This window comes from Micropterus salmoides, unplaced genomic scaffold, assembly GCF_014851395.1.
Source record: "Micropterus salmoides isolate LMB-PRFRI ecotype aquatic unplaced genomic scaffold, ASM1485139v1 Ms_hic_scaffold_1, whole genome shotgun sequence".
NCBI classification, from domain to species: Eukaryota; Metazoa; Chordata; class Actinopteri; order Centrarchiformes; family Centrarchidae; genus Micropterus; species Micropterus salmoides.
Window position 1 is genome coordinate 48,451,125 of NW_024040040.1, and position 24,802 is coordinate 48,475,926.

General features: G+C 40.0%; 1 protein-coding gene and 1 long non-coding RNA gene across 3 annotated transcripts in view; one reads left to right on the forward strand and one right to left on the reverse strand.

Annotated features, from left to right (window-relative positions):
* Positions 1-24,802, reverse strand: part of LOC119912725 (cadherin-12-like) — a 105,692-nt gene that overhangs the window by 25,740 nt on the left and 55,150 nt on the right. The window contains exons 3-6 of the mRNA XM_038732022.1: positions 21,828-22,122; positions 19,035-19,154; positions 17,135-17,302; positions 10,928-11,115 (exon numbers count right to left, since the gene is read on the reverse strand). Of these exons, the coding sequence (XP_038587950.1) occupies positions 10,928-11,115; positions 17,135-17,302; positions 19,035-19,154; positions 21,828-22,122 (771 nt within the window). The remainder of the gene's footprint in view (positions 1-10,927; positions 11,116-17,134; positions 17,303-19,034; positions 19,155-21,827; positions 22,123-24,802) is intronic.
* Positions 23,832-24,802, forward strand: part of LOC119912741 — a 32,872-nt gene continuing 31,901 nt past the window's right edge. The window contains exon 1 of one of the 2 annotated variants that reach the window (XR_005446205.1): positions 23,832-24,686. This is a non-coding gene — a long non-coding RNA (uncharacterized LOC119912741). The remainder of the gene's footprint in view (positions 24,687-24,802) is intronic. The other variant, XR_005446204.1, reaches the window with a different exon arrangement.

Here is a 24,802-nt window from a genome sequence, read left to right on the forward strand (position 1 = left end):
CATGGGGGATGTCGGCTGGCGCCGGCGGCCTTAGTTTTTTCCGGCAGTTGGGGGGACGGTGGACTTTTATTGGCGGGTGCACGGTGACCTGTGCGGCGCGTTTGCTGCCGGGCTGGGGCTTGCTGCTGGTGTCTCTCTCCGCTGGCTTTCGCTGTCGTGTTGTTCCGTTTGCTCTCTCTCATTTGCCCGACCTCGCACGCGGGATTCGCGGGGGGCTGCTGGGCATGGGTGTCGCCGTGCTCGCGCAGTGTGCGCGTTGGGCTCGTCACTTGTGCATTGGTGTTGATGATTGCGTGGCATTTGGGCATTGTGGTTGTTTGCTGCGCGGCGGTGGGGTGCTGGATGGGGGAGGCCACTGGTCTATGTTGTGTCTGCGACGCGGTCGGTCCGGCGCTGCTCTTCCTCTTTTGCGTTCCGTCGGCATTACGTTGTCAACTGGCATTTGGGTCGGGGTCTTCTGCGTTTGCATCGCGGTGCATCTGGGAGTCTTTGTTTTTTTTTGATTTGATTTATTCTTTTTCTTTCTTCCACCCCTATTGGCTACTGGGGTTCTTGCCTGCCTGTTACAGTCGTGGCGTCCCACTCTCTCTAACAACTACATTCTTTAACAGGCTTATGCGCACACACATGGACATACACACACATACAGACACATTCACCCACACGCACACAGACACACACAGACACAAACAAACTTAGGTTGTCCCTGGTAGAATTATTCCTGATGCCTTTCTTTCAGTTACTTATTTAAATTAATTATTATTCCAGCTCTGTGTTGTGTTGCTTATTTAGTGTGTGTGACTGTTTCTTGTTTTCATTGTTCTCTTAGTTGTCTTAATATGTCATTAATATGTCAGCTGTTTATTGCTGCTGTTCGGCTGGTTTTCTTTACTATTATTATTATTTTTATTGTTTTTTTTGTTTGTGTTTGTTTGTTGTTGTTTTTCTCCTCCCCAAGCCCCCTCTCTGTTCTCTTGCAGGTTTCGTTGCTTTCTGCAATTGGTGTTTCCCACAGCTTTTCCCTGTTGTCCCCACCCTCCATCCCCCTTTCCCCCTTCTCTTGCAGGTGTTGTCCTTTCTCTGTGCTGTCTGTTTGTGCCCCCCCATCCCCGTGTCTGCCCCCCTGTCCGGCCCGGTGACAAATCAATACATAATTAAATAAATAATAAAACAGACAAAGGAGTATTTTAATACTCTCTTGTTAAAGTAAAATCTGTCTGGCACAATATGGTATCCAGGTCATTATACTCTATACCAGGCTGCTGGGCAGGACAGGTTTAAAAAAAAAAAAAAAAAAAAAAAAAAAAAAAACTTACACACTGAACTTTTAAATAAAAGTGAATGATGCAACAAAAAAAAAAAAAAAAATAAACAAAAAAAAAACAAGTCTATGTCAGGATTCTGAACAATAATTTATCAAATATTCAACTTATTATAACATTTTACTTGATTTGACGTGTGCATCCATTCTAGTACACACTAAAGAATTTCATCAGGATTGAAAGCTTTTGCTAGTAAAGGCACTCATTCAGTAGCAGCAAAGAAAGGGGGATGACATTGGAGGAACAAATGCAGCTCATTTCCTCAGCTGATGGAGGAGGGAGAGGCCTTTCTGACACCCATGGAACAATGCGTGGAAGCCATTTGATTAACTATCAAGCACACGTCACAGATTCATTTACATATTCTGGTTTGGGTGCAAACACTGTAATGTTGATAACTTCACTGCCTTTTTAATGTGTCTGAGACACAAGAAGGTCCAAGAATGTCTGGAATATCTGTTGTTAAGTAGGAATAAAATGGGGCCAGGAGAGGGTAATGAGAAACTCTGAGTTAATGAGAAGACGTGCTAATGTGTCAACGCTTGACTTGGGGAGAATCAAATCAGATCTGGAGGCCATAAGGGAAATTTCCCAGGAAGAAAAAAAATGTCCATTCATTCTCTGACTGCATGTATCATTTTGTGTTTTTTCCCCTTCTTCGAAGATGACCTACTTAAGCGAACCACTGCTGTATGACTAAGTATTACCCATATCCACACGTATATTATGTTTAAACAAGTTGCGCACACCTATGCATGTTCAATTACACGTTTGAAGTGTCTCATTATAGCTTAAATTGTTATGCACCTTTTATGGGTTACTGCGGACACAACAAGGAAGTGTATCAACGGAGGAATTTGTAAGGAGGACAGACCGAGTTCCTCTCATGTCAGTGCTGCTGCTCTTCAACATCACAACAGAACACACTTGAAATTCTAGACATGGTGCAGCACCCTTTGATATGTAAATGTGCACCTTCATTGCACTGGCAGTGATACTGAATGAAGGAACTTTTTTTCTTGCCAATTGAACCTGTTATGTTCCAAGGGAATTTGTTAATTTAGAACAGGGGACTAATCAAGGCATCATGGTCTCAAAGGTACAGTATTATACTTCACATCCATTAAAAAGTCCTTAAATCGTCAGATTCACATGTGAATACTGAACAATATATGTGCTTGTTGATTTATACTGAGATATAGTAAGAGCAAATCCATGAACTGAAATCTGTTTCTCACTTGATACTCAGGTTGGTTCCTGGTCCCTCCCCCACAGCTTGCTCCCTGCGCTGTGTAAAGTGTTAGTTGCAGCTGTTTTTTTCAGCTTATGGTTATTTTGGGGATGGGAGAAGCAGGATCATGTGCATATTGAGCAGGTTTCCCAGTTTGTTTGTGTGTTCAGTTCAGTATTAAAATAGCTGAGTTCAATATCCTTCTCAAATCTCAGCTGCGCGTACACTGTAATATGGGGGATGCTCTTCTGCCAACACCCCTGGGTGAATCTAGCCTTTCCCCCTTGAAGAATCATTATCACAGCACAGCAAGTCATTAGCAGGCTGATATCATTTGTTTGTGCTGAACACAGGTATTACCTGAAGAGGCTGAAGATTAAATAGGGTGAAAATACTACAAATATTGTTTAATCTCTGATATGCAGAGCAGTCCTAAATCCATTTTACCACAGTATTATATATTTACAATACCACTTATGAATCATTAACACACTCCACATGATTTATCCTCTGAGAGAAAATCAAAGCTAAGCCAAATATGCCTAGAATATCACACATTTCTAATTGCAACTGAGACAACACATGCCTCCAAACAGCAACATTAAGGCAAGTCTGGATGCTTCATTCTAGTGAGGCCAGTACCTCCTGATCCCACATGACAGCGACCATCAACTAAAAGCTAAAGACTTGGCTGTTGGGTTGCAATAAGCTCTAATAGTCCTAGCATTATTTCTGGGATGCAAAGTTGCTTCAGGGTAAAATTCAACTGAGATTCTGAGATGTGCAATTATGATACAGTGGTTTGAGTCTGGCTTGACATCTCGTGAATGAGTGACTTCTTTATAAGGTCACTGCAGTTATTGACTGACAGTTCAGTAAGACTCTGCCATGCAAAAGAATGCTAAAGACCTCTAGCTACCATTGTGCCATAAGCAGTCAACTGACCACAGAGCCTACAGAGACCAATGAGCTCATCAGAAGAGAAAAGCTTACATGCCCCAGAGAGCCATTTGATGTCTCTCTGAATACCGGGGGGTCCAAACACTGTGGAGAGGAGATGCTCACTTTATTGTGCTGCCATCAGTCACATCAGTTTGTGTCCTTGGCTGCCTCGAAGCATCTCCATCCCCCCAGTGCTCACAACAGTGGAGTGCCATCTGAGAGCCTTGCCATCAGCCCTGTCCACACTGCAGTGTGGAGTGGAGCAACTGTGAAAGACTCACACTGCCACTCTTAATAGGACAGGGTTAGCCATGGGATGAGCCCTGAGACACCAGTTTAATCTATTATACCCACGCCTCCCAGGCCACCAGAGAGGAGGCACTTCATCGACTCCAAGCACCACCTCAGACACCTCTTTGTCACTCTCTCTCTTCCTTTTTTTCTCTCTTTGTACTCCTTCACTCACACACACACCACATGCATAACCAGACATTGGCAAAGATATGCACACACATTGCCCCCTGCTTAGTTGCTTGGTGAGGTGTTATTCATCTGTGTTGGGCACCTGGATCTCCTGTTGTTCTGAGGTACTGTTTCCTTCTTTCAACTTCTTTCACACCAGGGTCTAAAATAACTAATTTCACCTCCCACTGGGACAGTCAGACCTATAATCAATACATTAGTTTCAACTCCTGTCTGTGACCAAGACTCAGTTGGTATCATGCAACTGGATGAGCTCTTGGATACTAAAGGTATCAGAGTTCCGCTCTAATATGCAGCCACTTGAAATGTAGAGCTTACATATATGTTTCAGACACCATCATAAGGTAAGGACATTTTAAAATGCATCGATGTGTCCTCATATAAGCTGCAAACTAGACTTTAGTATTCAACCAACAATTCTCACTGTTGTCTGGCCTTCAGTCAGGTTAGCAGTTTGTTCATTACTTGTCATTTTACCATTACTTTTTGTTACTGTCTGGTAGTATCTCATCAAGACTGAAACGCAGTAACAGCTTCCATTCTCTGAAATGATTTACTGTTCAAACAGCCCAGTAATGACATTTCTGATTAGAGAAATTAGACTGCAGTCACTGTCTGGCTTTAGTGAAATTAAGTCCTTAATTGATGGCAGTGAGGATGAAAAAGGGTTCCTGCCTCAATTCTGCCAATGACTCTGACTTGGTTCTGACTGGGAAGTCTAAAATGGGCCACATTTGAGCGAAGGCAATCCAGGTAATTAGTGGCATTTGTTTTGTATGCAAGTGTTTATCAGTTTTGCACTGTGTTGGTGACACGCTCTTTTCTTAAATGTCATGCAACACTATAACATTAATCACTTGAATGTTCTTTTGTGGTGGGAAAAATGTCACCTTATGCAAGCTAGATGAATCATTGGCCACTTTTTAGTGTTACCTGATTAAAACCTTGAAACAAATCAGCTTTCAGTTCAATCAATTGCATACTAGTATGATACCACAAAAATCTAAGCTGGTCTGGAATCAGTGTGTTAGGACTTGAGTCAGTGATCCAACATATAGTTTTCATTAAATTTGCAATAATCTGTCTCCCTCCATTGTTCTGATCCTGTCAAACCCTGTCTTTTTCTGTCTCTGTCCATGGTGCTGAAACATTTAACTTGTCAGAGTGATTCGGTAGTCCCTATATAACAGACACTATTACTTATTTCATAGTGAGAAATGTACTTTGTGTCATCACTGACAAGTTTTGTGTCATACTACTGTCATTTTTGCATCTATAAAATGTGATATGGAATTGTTACCAAAATGTAGTGCAGATGCCATGGACACTATATGAGGGCACTGCATAGTGCAATTCAGACACTCATATACAATAGTGGACAGTTATTAAATTGTACTATATCTTAAATGGGAAGTGATTTTGGACACAATTACCTACCAACACCTTTCACAGCAACACCCAAATTATAACTCTAAAACACATAGAAACTACAAACCCTGGTAAATACAAGTACAGCGTGTCTATTGCACTTTTGGGGTTAACTGTCGTGTTGTGGACAGGAGAAGCCGGGGATTGAACCACCTACCCTGCGATGAATGGACCCACTCTACCTTGAGAGCCACCGCCACCCCTTTAACATCAACTAAGAAACCACAGAGATAGAAACCACCCCAATCACCTATGTAACTGTAATATCATCTCACAACACCTTAGCAATAACCCAAAGAACCAAGCAACCATCAAGTTATTTTCATTCATCATGATGAACATCTATTACATATTTTAACACTAAGTACTACATTAAATCAGTGGTTGAGGAGTATATGCAGCAGTTTTGTAGTACACAAGTCACCTGTACTTCTCTACAATGTTTTATGAACCCCTCTGACACTCCGGGGCAATGGATTTGGAGGCAGTGCCAGAGGTCTGCAGCAAATACTCTTCATTCAATGCACTGTGGCCGCTGGGGGCCTAAGCGCACTTTGTATATTGAGGAGATGGTCCTGTAATAAAATGGATTCCTTGAATATAAGCCGGCAAATATTATGCCACACATGCTGTCATTAAACAATGTTGCTCTTCTAAGCTTAGAAAAGCAAATTTCAATTACGCATATCTGCCGTTTTTTCTTCTCCCAGGAGGAGGTAAATAAACATGCAATGGACAAACGACATTTAATCTGATAAAAAAAATTTTTTTTACCAACACAATCCAAGGTTATTATGCTGACGCTTCCAAGGTGTGGGAGTGCTATTGCTCTCCATGCACTGTTTGAATGTGGCTGTGTCATTCCACATGTTTTTTCATGTACAGTATCTGCACACATTTGTCTGCACAGATTTGTTTGCACATTTCCCTAGGAATTCTTTGGTGGATTCATCTATTGTCTCTCATAATCCTATGTTTTGCAGATGGGATGTGCAAACCCCCTCCATGCCTCTGTGTCTCTTTTTTCCTCTCCCCCTATATCGGCAGACCAGGAAACAGATGATCATCCTTTGAACCCATTACTCAGCCTGATCCTCTTATCATAACCAACCTTCCTGAGTCTCTCATTTGGGGTCTGCCAAACTGCGCTCTGTGTACAATGTGGCTTTCGTTTCTGTCCTGCTGTGTTTTTTTTTTTTTTCTCGGAGGTTGGTGCGAGGGAGGTAAGTCAAAAGAGAAAGAAAGAGACAGAGAGAGAGAGGGAGATGGGTAGGGAGAGGGATTGCTTGCACACATTTGCACACCTGTCTCTGGGGATATTCTACGAATCTGAAAAAAGACAAGTCTGTGGGCGGGTCAGTATTCTGGGAACACACTGAACAACTCATAAAGGCTTCATCTCCAGCTACGTACTCCCTACACCTTTCCAGGCACATCTCATTCTTTGTCTCTTCTCTTTCTCACTTGTCCATGTCCTGCTAATATCATAATCCCACACGGGTAGAGACATATGTTGTTTAGTAAATTAAACTGTGGGGGGGCTTGGCCAGTCAAAGGAGCTCAGAATGTCCCACACTAACAATGCCTTTTTGCAGTAGCCTACCACTGTAGGGAATACATCACACTGCCTATTATATGGCAGCACATCAAACACTGCAAGTAAAACAATAGGAGCAAAGATGAATCCTCACCACCCGTCGAGGGTATACATGATGTAAATAACCACCTTAATTTACATCATAATTGGTTCCTGTCTCATTCTGTTATTCCATTACTGTCATTGAGAAGGTCACTATACAATGATCTATAGCCATGACTATAAGCACCTTCCTCACATTCATTACATACAGAGTATGTATTCACACACACATACGTGGTTTACACATACACAGGTTTGCATATGTTCATACTTAAGCACGGAGCATACTGAGGGAGCTCTTACACTGAGCAGGGAATCAATTACTCACTCTCAGTTGCATATTTTTGGGGATCAAAGGATCACACACCTTTGTGTGCTTGTGTGCTGGGGCATGTACTAAAAATGTACCAGTTAACAAGTACCTCACTGTGATACATCAGAAAAACAAATGCAGATTTGCATTCCCCCAAAGAACATTTTAGACACTTGCATCAGAAATACCCTGAAAGGCACAAAAACAGATAGAATTGGCTGCACATTTTTTCTATTACTTACTGCAATCAGATGAAATATATGCTGTATCCCTGAAATGAAACAGCAAGTGACAAAACAGATATATTACCACTCCTTAAAAGTATTTTGTTGTCCTCAGATAGTGTATTTGAGTTTAAAGCTGCAAAGTTTCGGAGGATGTCTGAAGACCTGTGTTTTCATCAAGAGAGTTTGAAGTTAGGTGGTAAATAAAATTGATACTGTTTATGGCTAAAAATTTGATTCAAATGCTTTAAGCATGTGTACTGAATTGATGTCCCAACTTCTACTGTACTGTATTGTATGACAGCAACAGAGAGCACCAATAGTGCTATGTGAGTGAACAAATTAAATGAGATATCCAGTTTGGGTAAATAACTATGTTTGCTCTTACAAAATTACCGTGACATAGTGATAAAGCTAAATGGGTTGTTGGTAAACATACACTTATCTGTAACTTTCCTTACAAAGCATTTGTATGGATGTGTTTTGGAAAAGACTAATCAAACATATTTCAGGCCCACATTTGTTACCTGAAAATAAGAAGAGAACTCATACCAGGAAAGGCATCCATCTTATCCGTGCATCTGAGCACTGCTTAAAAAAAAAAATTTCTGACATTTACATTTTTCTCCTTTTCAGTGTCACAGAAACATTTTGAGGCTGTTGCATTATGATAACTAGCATTGCTCTGCAGTTCTTTTTTCAATTGAACCTCAATAGCACCGACAAAAAATGGCATTTAAACTCACCACAGGGGTCTCCTGCATCCTGCCAAAGGGAAATGCAGTACAGAGTATGAAGGAATGAATGTGAGAGGAATAGCAGGTTGAAAGCTTATATTTGTGCATGTTTGCCTGCGATGTGTGAGAGTACACAAGACTTTGCTTATGTGTGCACATGTGTAGTTTGGTGTGTGGGTGAGACCTACTAACTTTAACACATTCATATTATATGCTTCTTAACTGTTACATGGTACATTCAGAGACACTGAGTGAAACATTTGACAGCTGTTCAAGTGATACTGACAGGATGTATTTTAATAGCTGGCTGGCAGAGGGATGGAAGAGTGAGCAGTTCTGTTATTCAGTGGTGGCTCTAAAAGGCAGCGAGAGGTAACAGTCTGTAAACTGTTGAAAACAGCACATTGCACAGTCTTGTTTACTAACCTGGCTAGCCTGCAAACAAACCAGCGCCTGAGAGTCACATTCTTCTCTACAGAGCTCTCACAGAGTCAGTCTAATGATGATTTCATTAATACAGTTTATTATATTAATGCCATTTTTGTCGCATTGTTTCAAGTGAGAAGTATGTGTACACCTTTTATTGAAACCTAAATGTGACCATACTGAGACTCTTTCATTCTCTGCCCACACAGCACTCAGAAATGCATATTATAAACCACTGTCATTGAGCTGAATGCTTTAAATGTCCAAAGAGAAATTATATAATGCTCTTGCTCTCTACAGTAAAGCTTGTGGCCAAAAGAATGATTTTATTTGTCCTTAGGGTGTGTGGACATGCTGGATCTTTAACTAGTCATACCCTGAGGACAGCATCGCAACAGAAAGTGTACACAAGTGAGGGAAGATAGTTAATGGGGAGATTTTTACTTAATAAACAAAAACATAAATATATTATGAAAACTGACTATAAGATGGATGAAGGAATTCACAGACAGGCTTTTCCATGGAGAAGTTGTGAAGCTCTTGCTCTTACTAAAAGTAATTTTAGCCCAAAATTACTATGGTTATTATTAGAATTGTTTAGGAAAAAAATGCATGGTGGTATATTAAAAATGAAATGAAATATTGATCATTTGTTAATTCACTACTAAGGTCAGAAGGACATGGTCATGATATTCTTATATTCTTTTGAGTAAGAATGAAATTAATCTTGGAACAAATCTCTCTCTCTCTCTCTCTCTCTCTCTCTGTCTATATCTATATATATATATATATATATATATAGACAGTGGTTGATAAAGTTAATATTTGATTGTATAATAAGTCTTGTTAAAGCCTAGCTATTTAGTGGATTAGTACTCATTGCACTGTGTGGATCACTTAGATTTCTTCCTCTAATTTTAGACTGCAGCCATAATGTCCTTTTTCTTTCACCTCTGGCCGTTGTGGGTCCCCCTTGAAAATGAGATGATAGATCTCAAAGGGTTTTTGCTAGAAGTAATAAATTTCTCTAATATCACTGGTGCTTTTGTGCCACTTGCCATTTTGTGGAGCAATATCATGGCCTTACAAATGCTATATTTGGTAACACTGGTATTAAATGAGATACTTTTGCTCTGTGCCTCAAAGAAAGTACAACCAAAGACCAAGACCTCTTGCTGTGGGTCACTATGCACTGTATGTATCAATCCATTTATCAAAAAGAACATATGGCATAGTAAATGAGCCCTGACATTCTAAGTGAATGCTTTATAGAGCGCAGGAGCTCAGAGGGAGCTATGCCATTTCTCCGAGCAGAGCTTTAATGCATGGACAGCAAGGGGACAAACAGTTAGAGAGCAACATGACACACTGAAAGATCACAAGTTCAGCCCTTGCTGCTGCCAAGTGTCCTGCTGGTACAGCATTCTGTAACATAATGAGGTTCTACCTGCATACGTATGACGTTTCATCTTATCATATATGTTATTTGATCTATTTCTCAATATTTATCAAACTTACTTCCTCCTTTGTTTTGTTCTACGATGTTAGTGATGGTGTTACTCTAGTAAATAGATGTAAATCTACAGTCGCACCACTGGAATAGTAACACTGGCGAGAAAGTACTCCTTTTTCAAAGTGGCTGAGGAAGGCTATATATATATATATATATATATATAACACACGCATTTACGCTTTTTTTATTATCCTGAGCAGAGCAAGCTTTCTTGATGGTTCATGTAGTATTTATTGTGGGCTTATCTCTTGTGTCTTCCAGCAGATTTTTCACCTGCCTTCCCCTTTAATGGTCAATTTTAATGGGAAAAATCCACAGGAAGTCATGAGTTTCATTGATGGCAACTTAACATCAATCAGGAAAATGGAAAAGTGGAACAACTGCAATTAATAAATGGATGAAACAGGTATTCATGTAAAAAAACAAAAAAAACAACAACAACTAGGTAAAGTTGTGATAATCGCTTGACTGTGTAGTACTGGTGGGTTATACGAAGCGTAAAATTGCCATTTTACTGAATTTACCAGGTGGGCTTGTCTTTTTTGTTTGTTTTTTTACTTTATTATTTGTCTTTATTTGTTGGTGCTAGCCACAACACGGAATACTGTTTTTTAATGCTAACTCCTGGTTTATGTTTAATATTTTGTCTTAGTTTCTGAGACTCCATACCCTTTTGAGAATGATGATCCCCTCTTGGTTGTGTTCATTGGTGGTGATGTCAAACATGGCTCCTCCATCACCTGGCACAATTGTGTACTCTACTTCGGCATTTTTCCCGATGTCCAAGTCATGTGCTTTGATTCTACCGACAGCAGATCCCACTGCAGAAGACTCAGGAACTCTTAGGTGAAAGAAACCTGTCAACAAACAAACAGATTGGACTCAGACTCATTTATTATCATCACTTGACATTGGATGGAAAATACTGAGCTCTTAACATCCTCTGTCCTTAATGTAGTCTCTCACCCACCTGAGGATGTCATATCCACCCACAGGCAAGCAGCTGATATGCTCTGTCTGATGTCAGCCCTCTGGTTATAGGCATGACATTATTCAATTTTGACGTGTTTAGACATCAAGGCTGCTCAGCTCCTTGTAATTGGCTGGCTCAACCTGTAAGATCAACAAACACGAGGGGCCCCGAGGTCTTTGATACTCCCAACAGCAATAATCACTGCTGAAGACTTTGAAATATATCTACAAACAAACAGTGGATTGATTGATTATTACTTACACCTGACAATAGGTGGAAATCTTGTTTACTTCACTCTCTGAGAAGGCTAGTTCAAACAATAGCATCTGCTTGTGCCATATAAATGAAAACTTTACTGTTGCATTACAAATCTGGTGTGAACACTTGGTGGCATCATAGAGGAGCCACGGGCAATTCAGTAAGAGTTTAATAGTGTAAAAATTATTCTGAGGACTTGGAATGCTTTGGGGGTAATTAGGCCTCACATTAGGCTTATTCATTGGGACTGAATGAGAGAATTCAAGAAATCCTTATAATGACAGCATAGCACTGGGACCTGAACCCCAGACTGGGTATTTTGTTTACATTTATTTAACCAAATTCTTTACATATTCCTTCATTTGATAAAAAAATAGCACATGTATCTGCTCAGCCAAGAATCAGGATCAGCCAAGACTGGTTCTATAAAATATGATTTGTTTATTTGGAATTGGAATTAAGATTTATTTGGCCCTTTCTATGACAAATAAACCCCAAGTTTAACTTGAGCTTGGAAAAATCCAGTGTGACAAGACAATATGCCTGACAGAACGGAATGGATGAGTCTCTTAGAAACTCCTTCTTTGTATACTGCCACTTGACACACAATGACATCAAATGTGGAGATGGATGAACAAATGTCTACAATAAACCAGAGTGTCAGGCACTAGTCACTCGAGGAGTGAAAAGGGATGCTATTTGGCAGAAAGTATATTTATTTATTTCTCGGTGGAGGAACAAAATAAATTTACTGAAACAAAACTAAAATGCCTGTCTTTGCTTAGGTTATTGTTGCATTAAGTATTGTTGCCAGTGTCTAAGTTAACATTTGTATGTATATGCAGTCTCACAAAAGTAAGTAATAGTTGATTATATCTTTCCATGTGACAACACTGAAGAAATGACACTTTGCTGCAATGTAAAGAGTACAGCTTGTATAACAGTGTTGTCCCCTCAAAATAATACATCACACAGTGTCAATATTTTGTGTGACCACCATTATTTTCCAGCACTGTCTTAACCCTCTTGGGCATGGAGTTCACCAGAGCGTCACAGTTTGCCACTGGAGTCCTCTTCCGTGACGACATCACGGAGCTGGTGGATGTTAGAGACCTTGCGCTCCTCCACCTCCCGTTTGAGGATGCCCCGCAGATGCTCAATAAGTTTTAGGTCTGGAGACATGCTTGGCCAGTCCATCATCTTTACCCTCAGATTCTTTAGCAAGGCAGTGGTCGTCTTGGAGATGTGTTTGAGGTTGTAATCATGTTGGAATACTGCCCTGCGGCCCAGTCTCTGAAGTGAGGAGGTCTTGCTCTGCTTCAGTATGTCACAGTACATATTGGCATTCATGGTTCCCTCAATGAACTGTAGCTCCCCATTGCCAGCAGCACTCATGCAGCCCCAGGACCATGACATTCCCACCACCATGCTTGACTGTAGGCAAGACACACTTGTATTTGTACTTCTCACTTGGTTGCCACCACACACACACGTTTGACACCATCTGATCAAATAGGTTTATCTTGGTCTCATCACACCACATGGTTCCAGTAATCTATTTCCTTAGTCTGCTTGTCTTCAGCAAACTGTTTGCGGGCTTTCTTGTGCATCATCTTTAGAAGAGGCTCTCTTCTGGGACAACAGCCATGCAGACCAATTTGATGCAGTGTGCAGCGTATGACTGGCTGACCCCCCACCCCTTCAACCTCTGCTGCAATGCTGGCAGCACTCAGTCTATTTGCCAAAGGCAACCTCTGTATATGACACTGAGCACATGCACTCAACTTCTTTGGTCAACCATGGCAAGGCCTGTTCTGAGTGGAACCTGTCCTGTTGAACCGCTGTATGGTCTTGGCCCCCGTGCTGCTCCTCAATTTTAAGGTCTTGGCAATCGTCTTCTAGCCTAGCCCATCTTTATGTAGAGAAACCATTATTTTTTTCAGATCCTCAGAAAGTTCTTTGCCATGAGGTGCCATGTGGAACTTCCGGTGACCAGTATGAGGGAGTGTGAGAGCAATAACAACAAAATTTAACACACCTGCTCCCCATTCACACCTGAGACCTTGTAACACTAACAAGTCACATGACAGGGAAAATGGCTAATTGGGCCAAATGTGGACATTTTCACTCAGGGGTGTACTCAGTTTTGTTGCCAGCGGTTTAGACATTAATGGCTGTGTGATGTGCTATTTTGAGGGGACAGCAAATTTAGACTGTTAAACAAGCTGTACAATCACTACTTTACATTGTAGCAAAGTGTCATTTCTTCAGTGTTGTGACATGAAAAAGATGTAATCAAATTTTTACAACAATGTGAGATACTTCATATCAGTAAGTGTATAAGAATGCGTTAATACAATGGAATTATATTATATATCTGATGTGTTCATAATGACATAATGACTTATACAGGGCTACTCATCATGCATGCCTCATTTTGCATTTTTCATGCCAACATGGATTGACATTTGCACAAATTTTATTCACTGTCTGTACAGCCCTGTAATGTACTGAATAGAGACATTTAAAATCCAGAATCCAATCTGAATCTCTTTTTGTTCTATATGTACGAGTCCACCTTTGCTGCACATTAAATGTTTTTTGAAATCAATACTCGACTCAAGGTCGTGCTAGGCTATGAGATACTGATGCTGTTATGATGTATATGTTATTGCAATCCCTCTCATTTGTTATTCCTCGATTTTACTGTGGATCTTAGCTTTTTCCTCAGTGTTGATCCTAGGACTGAGAAAGGTGAGCTGGCATATGGATGAATTTGGGTGTTATAATTTCAATAAATAATAAGTACATTCAAGGGCATGCATTCATTTTGAAAGTATTTAAGGTTCATGTCCTTTTAAGGATAGGACAAGAAGTTTTCTTTTATATGGTAGCTCCAGTGCCAAAATGGAGTTGCAGGTTAAATGAAGTTAACAAACAGCTGTTATATGGCACTGTTGGTGGGTTAATACACTTGTAGGATGATTGCAAAGCCACATGCAGGTATGTAATAATAATAATAATAATACATTTTATTTGATGGCGCCTTTCATGACACTCATGGTCGCCTTACATCATAAAATATGATAAGCAGCAAAAGTACATGGCATTAAAACAGCATAAAAACAAACGTAAATAAAATTAAAACATAAACAATCAAATGGGAATCAGTGTAATGAGTTTTGAGAGCAGTTTTGAATTTTGTAATAGAGTCCAGTATACGGATGTACGGGGGGAGAGAGTTCCAGAGTTTGGGTGAAGCGTGGAAGAAGGCCCTAGCATCCATTGTACTGAGGTTGATGGTTGGTAGTGTCAAAAGACTTGTTGTGGAAGACCACATGGAACGAGATGGAGTGTAGCTCTGAATGAGGTCAGTGAGATAAGTAGGAGACAGATTGTGGAGGGCTTTGAATGTTAATAGTAATATTTTAAAGTTAATCCTTTGTGATACAGGGAGCCAGTGTAGTTGAATCAACAGAGGAGTGACATGTTCAGTAGACTTGGACCATGTTATTGCAGTCGGTGGATGAGTTTGTTAGGGATGCCTGCTAAAATTGCATTTCAGTAATCAATGCGTGATGTAACCAAGGCATTTACTAAGACTTCTGTTGAGTGTTGAGTTAGAGCAGGGTGTAGTCTGGATGTGTTTCATAGATGGAAAAGGCAGTCTGGGATACATTATTGATATGGCTGGAGTGAGAGAGGGTGCTGTCCAATATTACACCAAGGCTCTTAACCTGCGTGGAGACAGGTATGGTGGCTCCATTAATGGGGAGTGAGCTGATGTTGGTTTTTGACAGAGTAGATTTTGAACCAATGAGCAGAAGCTCAGTCTTACTATTGTTGAGTTGTAAGTAATTAGTTGTCATCCATGTCTGTATGTCATGTAGACAGGCAGTGAGTGTACTGGAGGGGAGTATGGAGCTGGGGTTTGTGGACACAGAAAGCTGTGCATCGTCAGCATAACAGTGAAAATGGATGATGTAGTGCTAGAAGATGTTGCCAAGAGGGAGGAGTGGGATGATAAACAAAAGTGGTCCTAACACTGAACCCTGTGATACTCCTTAATGGTCTGTGGAGGTTTCTGACCTATAGTTATTAATTTTTACATCTTGTGTCCTTTTTGAGAGGTATGAAGCAAACCAGTGATAAACAGTCCCCCCATTTCCAATACTTGCCAGACGGTCCATGAGGAGGGGATGTAATACAGTGTCAAAGGCTGCTGTGAGTTCCAGGAGGATGAGAATGGAGAGTAGACCGTAATCTGTTGCACGGAGGAGATCGTTGGTGATCTTAACCAGAGCAGTTTCTGTGCTATATTTGGGTCAGAAGCCAGATTGGAATTTTTCAAGGAGATTGTTTTTATTGAGGTTGGTCTGTAGTTGAGAACAACAGCCCTCTCTTGAGTGTTGGTCTGAGGTTGGCAACTTTCAGAGAGGGTGGAACCGTACCAGTGGACAGAGAGGAGTTGATGATTGATGTTACTAGGGAAATTATAGAAGGCAAGCATGCTTTTACTAGGGTTGTGGGGATTGGATTCAGATGACATCTGGAGTTATTGGACTTGGTAATAATTTCAGAAATGTGACTTTTACATGCTGTCAGTCATGAACATTGCAGGCTTTGCAGTTGCAACCACATCTGTTGCCATCACATTCGGGGGATTGACGGTTTACAAATGCTTAATCTATAATAACTATGGAGTAAAAAAAGGATTTCTGTAAAAGACAGATGTGGGATAGATATATGCAGCAATATTATAACTGACTCATCTGATGAGGTCCTCCAATATGGCCACCACACATTTTTCTAACCTGTTCTAGCCTGCTATACATGGAAAGGAGAAGATGACAAAGAAAGGATTTGGGACAGGACAGAGGAGCTGCCATACTTGGCCCAAACCTCTGTGCTGTGACAGCATTATGGAAATATCATCTTTTCCTCGCAGCCAAAGAAGCTTGACCGCCTGACTGCCTGTATTTACATTCAGAGGAGAACATTCGGTGTTGCCGCAAAATACCTGAAGAGACTGCATCAATACAGAACAGTATTTTGCTTTCCTGTCATACACCTGCTGTTTTGGAAGAGAATACATTTCGCACACAGATTAATATTTATGGTTAGTGTATGTAGAGAAGCTTTCACAGATCAATGTGTTTACAGCAATGAGTATTTTTTTTTAGCTTTTTTCAAGCTTGGCTTTTTACATGACCCAGTGAATGCTACAATCAAATTAATCTGGTTTAGCAGCTTATACAAAATACCGGCTAAAATACAGTGTTTAAATACACTGACTCAATCCCTGGTGCAGCACCATCCTACTCAAACCTGATCTAAATATAGAAGGATGCCCCATGAGTGAAATAACACCAATCCTAGTTTATTTGCCAGGAGTAGTAGCTGTAGATGCAATCATGCTAAATAAATAAGCCTGTGCTTACAACAGCACATAATGACAAATAATGAAAACCAATTACAAAGAGTAGACATGATGAATACCCCCTGCCCTGTTATAATTTTGTTATCATAAAATGCGTTAACCTGTATAAGGTCACGCAGATTTTATTGTTTTACAAAAATAAAAGTTGGTAGTATTATTAGTAGTTATATTTATGTCTAATAAAATGTCTGTAAAGGACACTCACTTTTAGAGAACCTGGGTGGGTTATCGTTGACATCGCTCAGGGTGATGTTTACGGTTGTGGTCCCGGCCAGCCCCCCCAGTTGGCCCCCCATGTCCTTGGCCTGGATTAAGACCTGGTACTGTTCCTTCACCTCTCTGTCCATATTGGGCAAGGCTGTCTTAATAACCCCTGGTGTACAGCAAGATTGATGAGAAATACAGATAATAAAGGATGATAAATAGAGGAAGAAGAGAAAGTAGTGAGAGAAAGAGATAGTGAGAGAAAAAAAAGACAAAGGGGAAAAAGTGGTAAACATAAAATCCCATGAAATATGTTTGACACCAACAGCACAATTTATTTCAAAATACACAATATATTTCCACCTAAGGAGCTCACTCTGCAGTAAGAAGCTGCATATGTGGCTTTGACCAAGGCTGAAATAGAGGTCATTTCACAAACTTGAGACACTTGACATTCAATAGGGAACTCTGGTGAAGCCATATAATGATTCACTTGAGGATCAGAGACCCTGAGATCAGAGAGCGTTTGTACTGCAGATTAATAGCTAGGTCAGTGGGAGGTTGGCAGGCTAAAAGGAGGCAGGCAGCATAGGTGGGTCTACACTTTTTTCACCCCTCTTATTCCATTTAATATGGTGAGGATGTCCCATTTGATCCGCAGACCCCCAACATGTATGAACCCAAAATCAAAGATTATTTTTATTTTTGAAGGTCTTTTTTTGGAGAAAGGAATGTCGGTCACTGAGAGGGATAACATGCATGGAGATTTATGTATGTTGTTGCCCCCCCACCTCCCTTTGCTCACCTTTTTCCTCCCAGTATTTGTTCCCCTTGCTGATGTGCATTTGGAGATAGATGCAGGCCCAGCAGGGCAAACATTTGCTTGAACAGTTAGATTTTTTCCAGCATCTGTTCGAAATACAGTCACAGTATGTGTTCTGTAAAGCTCCGGATGAGCGGCATAATCAGCGACAGATTCCACCGTATCTGCTGGTGTGATATGTATGAACCTGTTTTCATATGCTTTGAACTGTCCCAGATAGTAAGCCAACTGCAGCCCACTACCTTCATACACTGGTGGTATGGAGTTTTTTTCAGATTTAGAACAATCATCTGCCGTATCCTACGTTGCTGCTACTCTACTTCAGTTTCTCTGTCATTTTCCTCCTACAACACCATCTGACTACAGCAGCAAAGTGCAGGTACAACTAATAAATAATGGAAATAACCAAATAACAATCGGAATGTTTCAGCACCAAATGTTATTTTCTTACTTGTCTTTTGGTGAATTTATTTAAGCTAACTGCTATAGCGGTTTGCTGTTCACAACATTGACTACTCAGCATCCTTGCATCAAAGATTCAGAAAGTCATTGGTGGTTTTGAGATTGCAGTTTATTTCCTGATGCTGAGACTGTCAGTTTGTGGGTTCACCTGACATTTTGATATGTTGCAAAAAGTGGTGGGATTCCTCCGCCCCAGCTAGCAACTACCATATTTACAGCTACTGATCATTTAATATGATCAAATAGCATTCCAATATATTAGTGCTGCTTGATACAAATGCATTTTTGATACAACTGACACTTCATTTCATACCCGTCAGATAAATAATTCACTGTCTTTATTGGAGAGCATGAACCCACTGATTTGTAGAGTGGCTCAGGGGTCATTTCTGGATTTTATTCTCATGATATATGCTTCCACTGGTCCACAATATATCACACACATTCAAGAAAATGTCCTAGGCAACAGTATTTCACTGCCTCGCTGCACTGCAATTTCCAGGCACACAGGTACTTATTTTCTGACACTTTTGTACTTGCATATTTAAAGTAAAAATATAGAGACATACACTGACTGAATCATTATTTTGTCTCATAAATCACAAAAGTACTTTACCTGTTTTAGGGTCAACAGAGAAGTATGGCTGGCCATGGAGGATGCTGTATACCACTCTAGCACTGTTTCCATAGGTAGGGTCATCTGCATCTGTGGCTGTCACTTGCGTCACATATGTCCCTGAAGAAAAAGGGTGGGACGACATGTCGACTTTGACTTAATTTGTTTCCTCGTGACACTGAAATCCAAACTCTTTGAAGTTCATCAGTTTACCGAACAATCTCACCTGACATTAATGAATGATGAACCACAACTGAGAAAGGTACAGCTAATACTGAACAGTCAAAGTCCCTGATAGAGTGGAGAGAGAGGAGTGTGGAGTAGAAAGGTTGAGATGTTGTTCAAGCTTCCTGTTGTATGTTTTTGATTTGAACAGTTGTAGCACCACTAAGTGGGCTTTTTAAAAAAAAAATAAAGCAAGGGGGAAAAAAGCTTGTGTGTGGCCATTCATTAAACAGCGCTAACATTAAGAAAACAAAAGACCGTGGCAAGAATAGTATTAGGATGGCAGTCTTCCAAACTCCTGTCGTAAGAGGGACAGAATAATTACTTGTTGGAGGTTTGGCTCACCCCCCTTAACTAACTGGCATTGAAAACCCTATTCCATTAACATGTCCTTTTTTACCATGTATTTACATTCAACAGATTCAATACAAAGTTTCCAGTTTTGGAAGAGTTACCAAACACAAAATCACTTGTCAGCCTGATTATTTTGTAAGAATTTATAAGACACATGCCTGGTGTTTCTTGGGCAGATGGGCAGATTCTTCAGAAACACTACTTGCAGACAGGCAGACAGCTCTGTGCACATAATGTCCATGTATCAATCACATACGTACACCTGGCTAGCTTAAAAACAAATTTTCAGCTGCAGGAATTGTGGAACACTTGCTATTAACAGTAGACACTGACCAGAGGGATTTCATTTACATGGTCATTTTAAATGCTGATAAGCTCCTAGTTGCCTGTAAAGAACTTGCTGTATATTAAATAGGCTTTGCAGTCTGAGCACTCGGAAACAATGGCATTAAATCATTAGGTTAGAAAGATTAGTGTCTCTGTTGTCCCTAACAAAGCCACACATGCCTGATTAGACATGCCAGAGAAGGCCTGCATTGTGTTGAACGCAAATATACAACAGATGAGATAATACATGAACACCTTTCAGTTGAGCAAAGGAGAGTAAATCCACAGCTCTAACAAGTCAAATGTAGGGAATGTTTAAAAGCCTTTAAGTGTGGCTGACACCTACGCATTTCCGAGTGACAAAAGCAACAGCCTTTACCCTCGGTGGTAGACAATAAACACGATGAATATTTTCAACAATTATGGAATTCAGGCGTGTGATTAAGAACTAGGTAAAAAGAATGGCTTCAAAGATCACTGCTGGTAAACACAGATGTGAATGCAGACCAGTTTTGAAAAATATAGATCATCTATCTGGCTTCATTAAATATTCATTATATTATAATATTTGACAAATTACAAAGCGGAGGAAACCAATTAACATAGCAAAATATACAATGTGCACAGATTTAGTATTCAAACATGAAGAGAAAGAGGAATTAGTGCAGTCAAAAGACTGACCCGATTGGGATGTTCGCACAGTTGTGTAAAAGTCTCATATAAACAATTTGAAATGCAAGTTTGTAGACATGGAGTGAAATCAACACATTTATCAAGCCTAAGACATTTTGTAGTATTTTTTTTTTAGGCAACTCTCTCTATATTGCTGACAGTAGCATTACTCTGCATAATCTGGTAATTATCAACCATTTTCGGTCTTAGTTATCATTTTTATGGTCTGTAATGGGTGACAGTGATTATTGTTTATTTTAAAAACCCAGTGTATTTTGTCTTGTTTTATAATCAGTCACATTCCTTCATTTGCCTTACTGTAAGAAGTTATTTTGCGATTTCACTTGATTTGTAGCTTTACTGTATGCAGCACTATGATATTTCCAGTCCCAGCACAAAAAAGCACTGAAAGATTTTTGATGATTTTATTATGATTAGATATTGTTCCCAAGATCTTGATTACATATTCTTAAATGTAGAAAATTACCTTTACGGTATTCTTTCTTTAATGCTTTCTTAAACATTACTAATTATTCAACAAATATCTAATACACAAAATACTGTAAATTCAAATGTAGCCTAATCCTAAAACATAATCAGTCAATCAGTCACATTTTGGCTGTAATTATTTTCTCGAGTGACTGCCATTATAAAATCATGACATGTGGGGTCTTAATGTTGTGGATGTTACATTCTGTAGGTGGTTTTTAAAGCTAATCTCTGAATACTGTTTTATGGTCACACTAGATGTGTATTTGATAAACTTGAAAGCTTTTTCTAATTCTACAATAAACAGCTGCAGAGCAGCTTATGATTTCAAGTGTTCACTGGGGCTAGGCTATGTTGTTCCTGCTTTCTAACCATACTCTAGAGACTGCTGCGTTTGGAGTTTTGAGGGCTTCATTGCCATTCAGATCAAGAGGAACGATTCTCCCAGCGAATTACCTTGATCTGCTCTCTCTAGGGGGAATGTATAAAGACAAAGCTGTAAAATACACCCAGGGCACACCAAGAACAACTGGTTCTCTGAAATGGGGGGGTAAGCAGCTTTGTCCCTCTGGTTGTACCTGTGATGCTCCTGAAACTCAACTTTGTATTCTATAGTTCAAGAGGAGAAAACTACGTTTTCAGTGCAAAGGATTCTAATCAATTAGGGAAAGTACTGGCTTTTCTATTTTTAGCGGACAGAACAAGACACTGCAGATGGTCACTTACCTACAGGTGACATCTCAGGGACACTGGCTGTATATGGTCCCTCTAGGAACTTTGGCTCATTGTCGTTGATGTCTTGAACCTTGATTACAAATTCTGATTCAGGCTCTAAGGGCCTATTGGTAATGATGTCAACAGCCTGGGCGCGTAAGGTGTAGTAAGGCTTCTCCTCTCTGTCAAGGCTTCTTAAGGCATGGATGTCCCCCGTTGTTTGGTCAATTGTGAAAATAGTGCCAGCCCCGTCCCCCGAGAGAGTGTACTTTACGGCACTGTCCCCCTTATCGAGGTCAGTGTGCAGCTGAAAGACAAAAGAGGAAAAAGACAGGTTGGGTCCGAAACATTGGCACAGATAATGATTCATTGAAAGCACTGGGGAAGAGCTGTCAACGAACACTATATCACAAAGACAGTCAAGGAAACTGACATCAAAGAGTAAATTCATGTCTCTGCAAAGATCTACAAAATACTAAATCTCGAGAAAAATAAAATGATTGTACTTTCAGAACGTTTCACAGATTAATGAGGCTAAATCTTTCATAAATAATGTATTCTCTCAGTGCAATTATGCTGCAGTGACAACTCTCCAGCACTGTGGACCCATTTCTATTCAAGCATGACTCCAAAAAATTCCTTTATACGAGACTGGAGATAGGAGTTTTTCTCAAAGTGACAAAGATCAGACTGTGAAAACTAGAGGTAAACACTCGTTTTCCACAGGAACAATTTTTAATGCGTTCACCTGACAGCAGAGGTCTGTAACCAGATGACTCTCAGCACAGTTGCAAAATATCACTACTCGAGCCAGAGAACATCTTTGTTAATATAGATCCAGGGCCACAGCTCTCTTTGTACAAGACAAATACATTCTGGGCTGGTGGCAAAACGCTTATTGACATAGTTATGTTTACTGCCCCGGCGAGATCAGTCATACAATTCAAAGCCTTTTAAATATTTAAGGACTCTAATGCAATGTGATCATCACCATATATGGATATGGATTTTTGCCTTCTTAACGATGGCATGGAATTTCCACCAACACTGTTGAACAGCAGTCTTATTTCAGGACAGGATGAGGTGGAGGTGGAGGTGGAGGTGGATGGGTGTTAATAATAATAAAAATGCAGTTAATATATATGTTTTTATTAACCATGACCATGATCTTTCCCTATCCTTAACCAAATGGTTAGGTGCTGAACCCTAATCATATCTAAACCACAATGTATGTACAATATCCATGATCTTTTCCCAGCTTTACCATGGCATAGCTGCCATGTACTAGCTAATGACTGAATGAATCCAAATACTGACACTGTCTTTTTTTTTGAATTTGTCTTTTTTTCCCACCCTACTCGTGAAATATAGAGCTATCCTTTGAACATATGCAATTTTCCAGTGGACGTCTATGGAAGTGCCAGCCATGGAGGTAAGAGGAAATTTTATGCAGCTTTAAATTATATGTAGGTTACGAAAACAACCCAAGACACCACTGGGAGTAATTCAGTCCAAATTGCACAGCTCACACAAGCATGGCATGACATTATTATGTTCTCACCCATGGTGAATTATTCATTGCTCTTCAAATGAATGAGAATTATTTTTACTACATAACCCTGGTTGGGTCCCATATTATTTTACGCAATGAGCACAAATCTGAAATGTAGATTATGTACTGGCCATATAAACAATATCAACAGAATGTTACTCCTCCACAAACTAGATTATCTGACAATAAAACAAAGTAGATTACAAAACTAAACTCTTTGTGTACTTGGCACTAGGTTATACAAGGTCAGCTAATTGTTGTGTTTTGGGAAACTTGAAAATATACATTTTTAAATAGTTTTCCTCTACAATTTGCTTTTGGTAGGCACTATATCTAAGGGTTACCATTATTATTATTATAAGTGTTATGATACCCAAGTTTACTTTATGATTAACATGTCCAGTCTTCTAACAAGAAAAAAGGTAAAGTTTATTCCAGGCTATATTTACCTCACCTGTTTTTCATGGGCCTTGCCAGCATTTTATACCCTTGCTACAAGGAGACAAAACAAGGGTTCAAGGGAACGACAGAGGATATTGACGCCCTTCCTTGAAATAAATTGGAACCCAAACTAAGCTGCCATCTTTGTCTCGGGCAATTCGGAGTTCGCCTCGCATTTCCAGGTGAAGAACGCGGTTCAGAAGGAAACATTGAAATGAAATGCATACACTCAGCGCTTACCACCTCAAAAAACAAACAAACAAAACGGTAAAAGAGAAACGGCTCCAGGTAAATTTGGCTAATTTACTTGGTTGAATTGACAATCGCTGATAAAGTTAAACTGCGCAGGAGGAGGACACCTAGCTAAAAGATGCAGGTGTGCAAGCCCCGCTGAGATTCTGCCAAGATGTGAGCTTTAGCAAGAGAAGATGAAAAGTTAATTAATGCAACCTGGATATACAGAGCATTGGACGACGTTTTGAAAACACCTGGAAGTAACGTCACACAAATGCTAGCTTTAATGGCTTTCCTTGGCCACAATGTAATGTGCACAATTATTACGCCAAGGAGACTTTTCTAAAGGGGAAAAGCCACGCAGCTGGGAAAAAAGCTTCCATCGCCTTGGAAAAGGGCGCTAGCTTTACAGCAGCACACTGGGATAGGGAAAACATATTTTGGATGAATAACATTAACTGTTATGTGTCTAGAACCAAGACACAGTGAACACATGGCGTCTTCTCCACCTATTAAAGGAACTATGACAGAACTTGAGGTGAACTTCATTAGACATCCACATTACGCCTGGTGGCAACTTGGGAATTTGAATTTTGGACAGAGATGGAGTTCGCTATGGACTGGATGAATGGTGACCTCAAAAGGTAGGATATGACTCTTATCTTATGTTTTATTCTGTTTTAAGTGTGTAAGTGTATAAAGGGTTTGTGGGGTCATTCATTAAAGTTTAGCCTACTGACTTCAGTGGAATTGTGGTTGA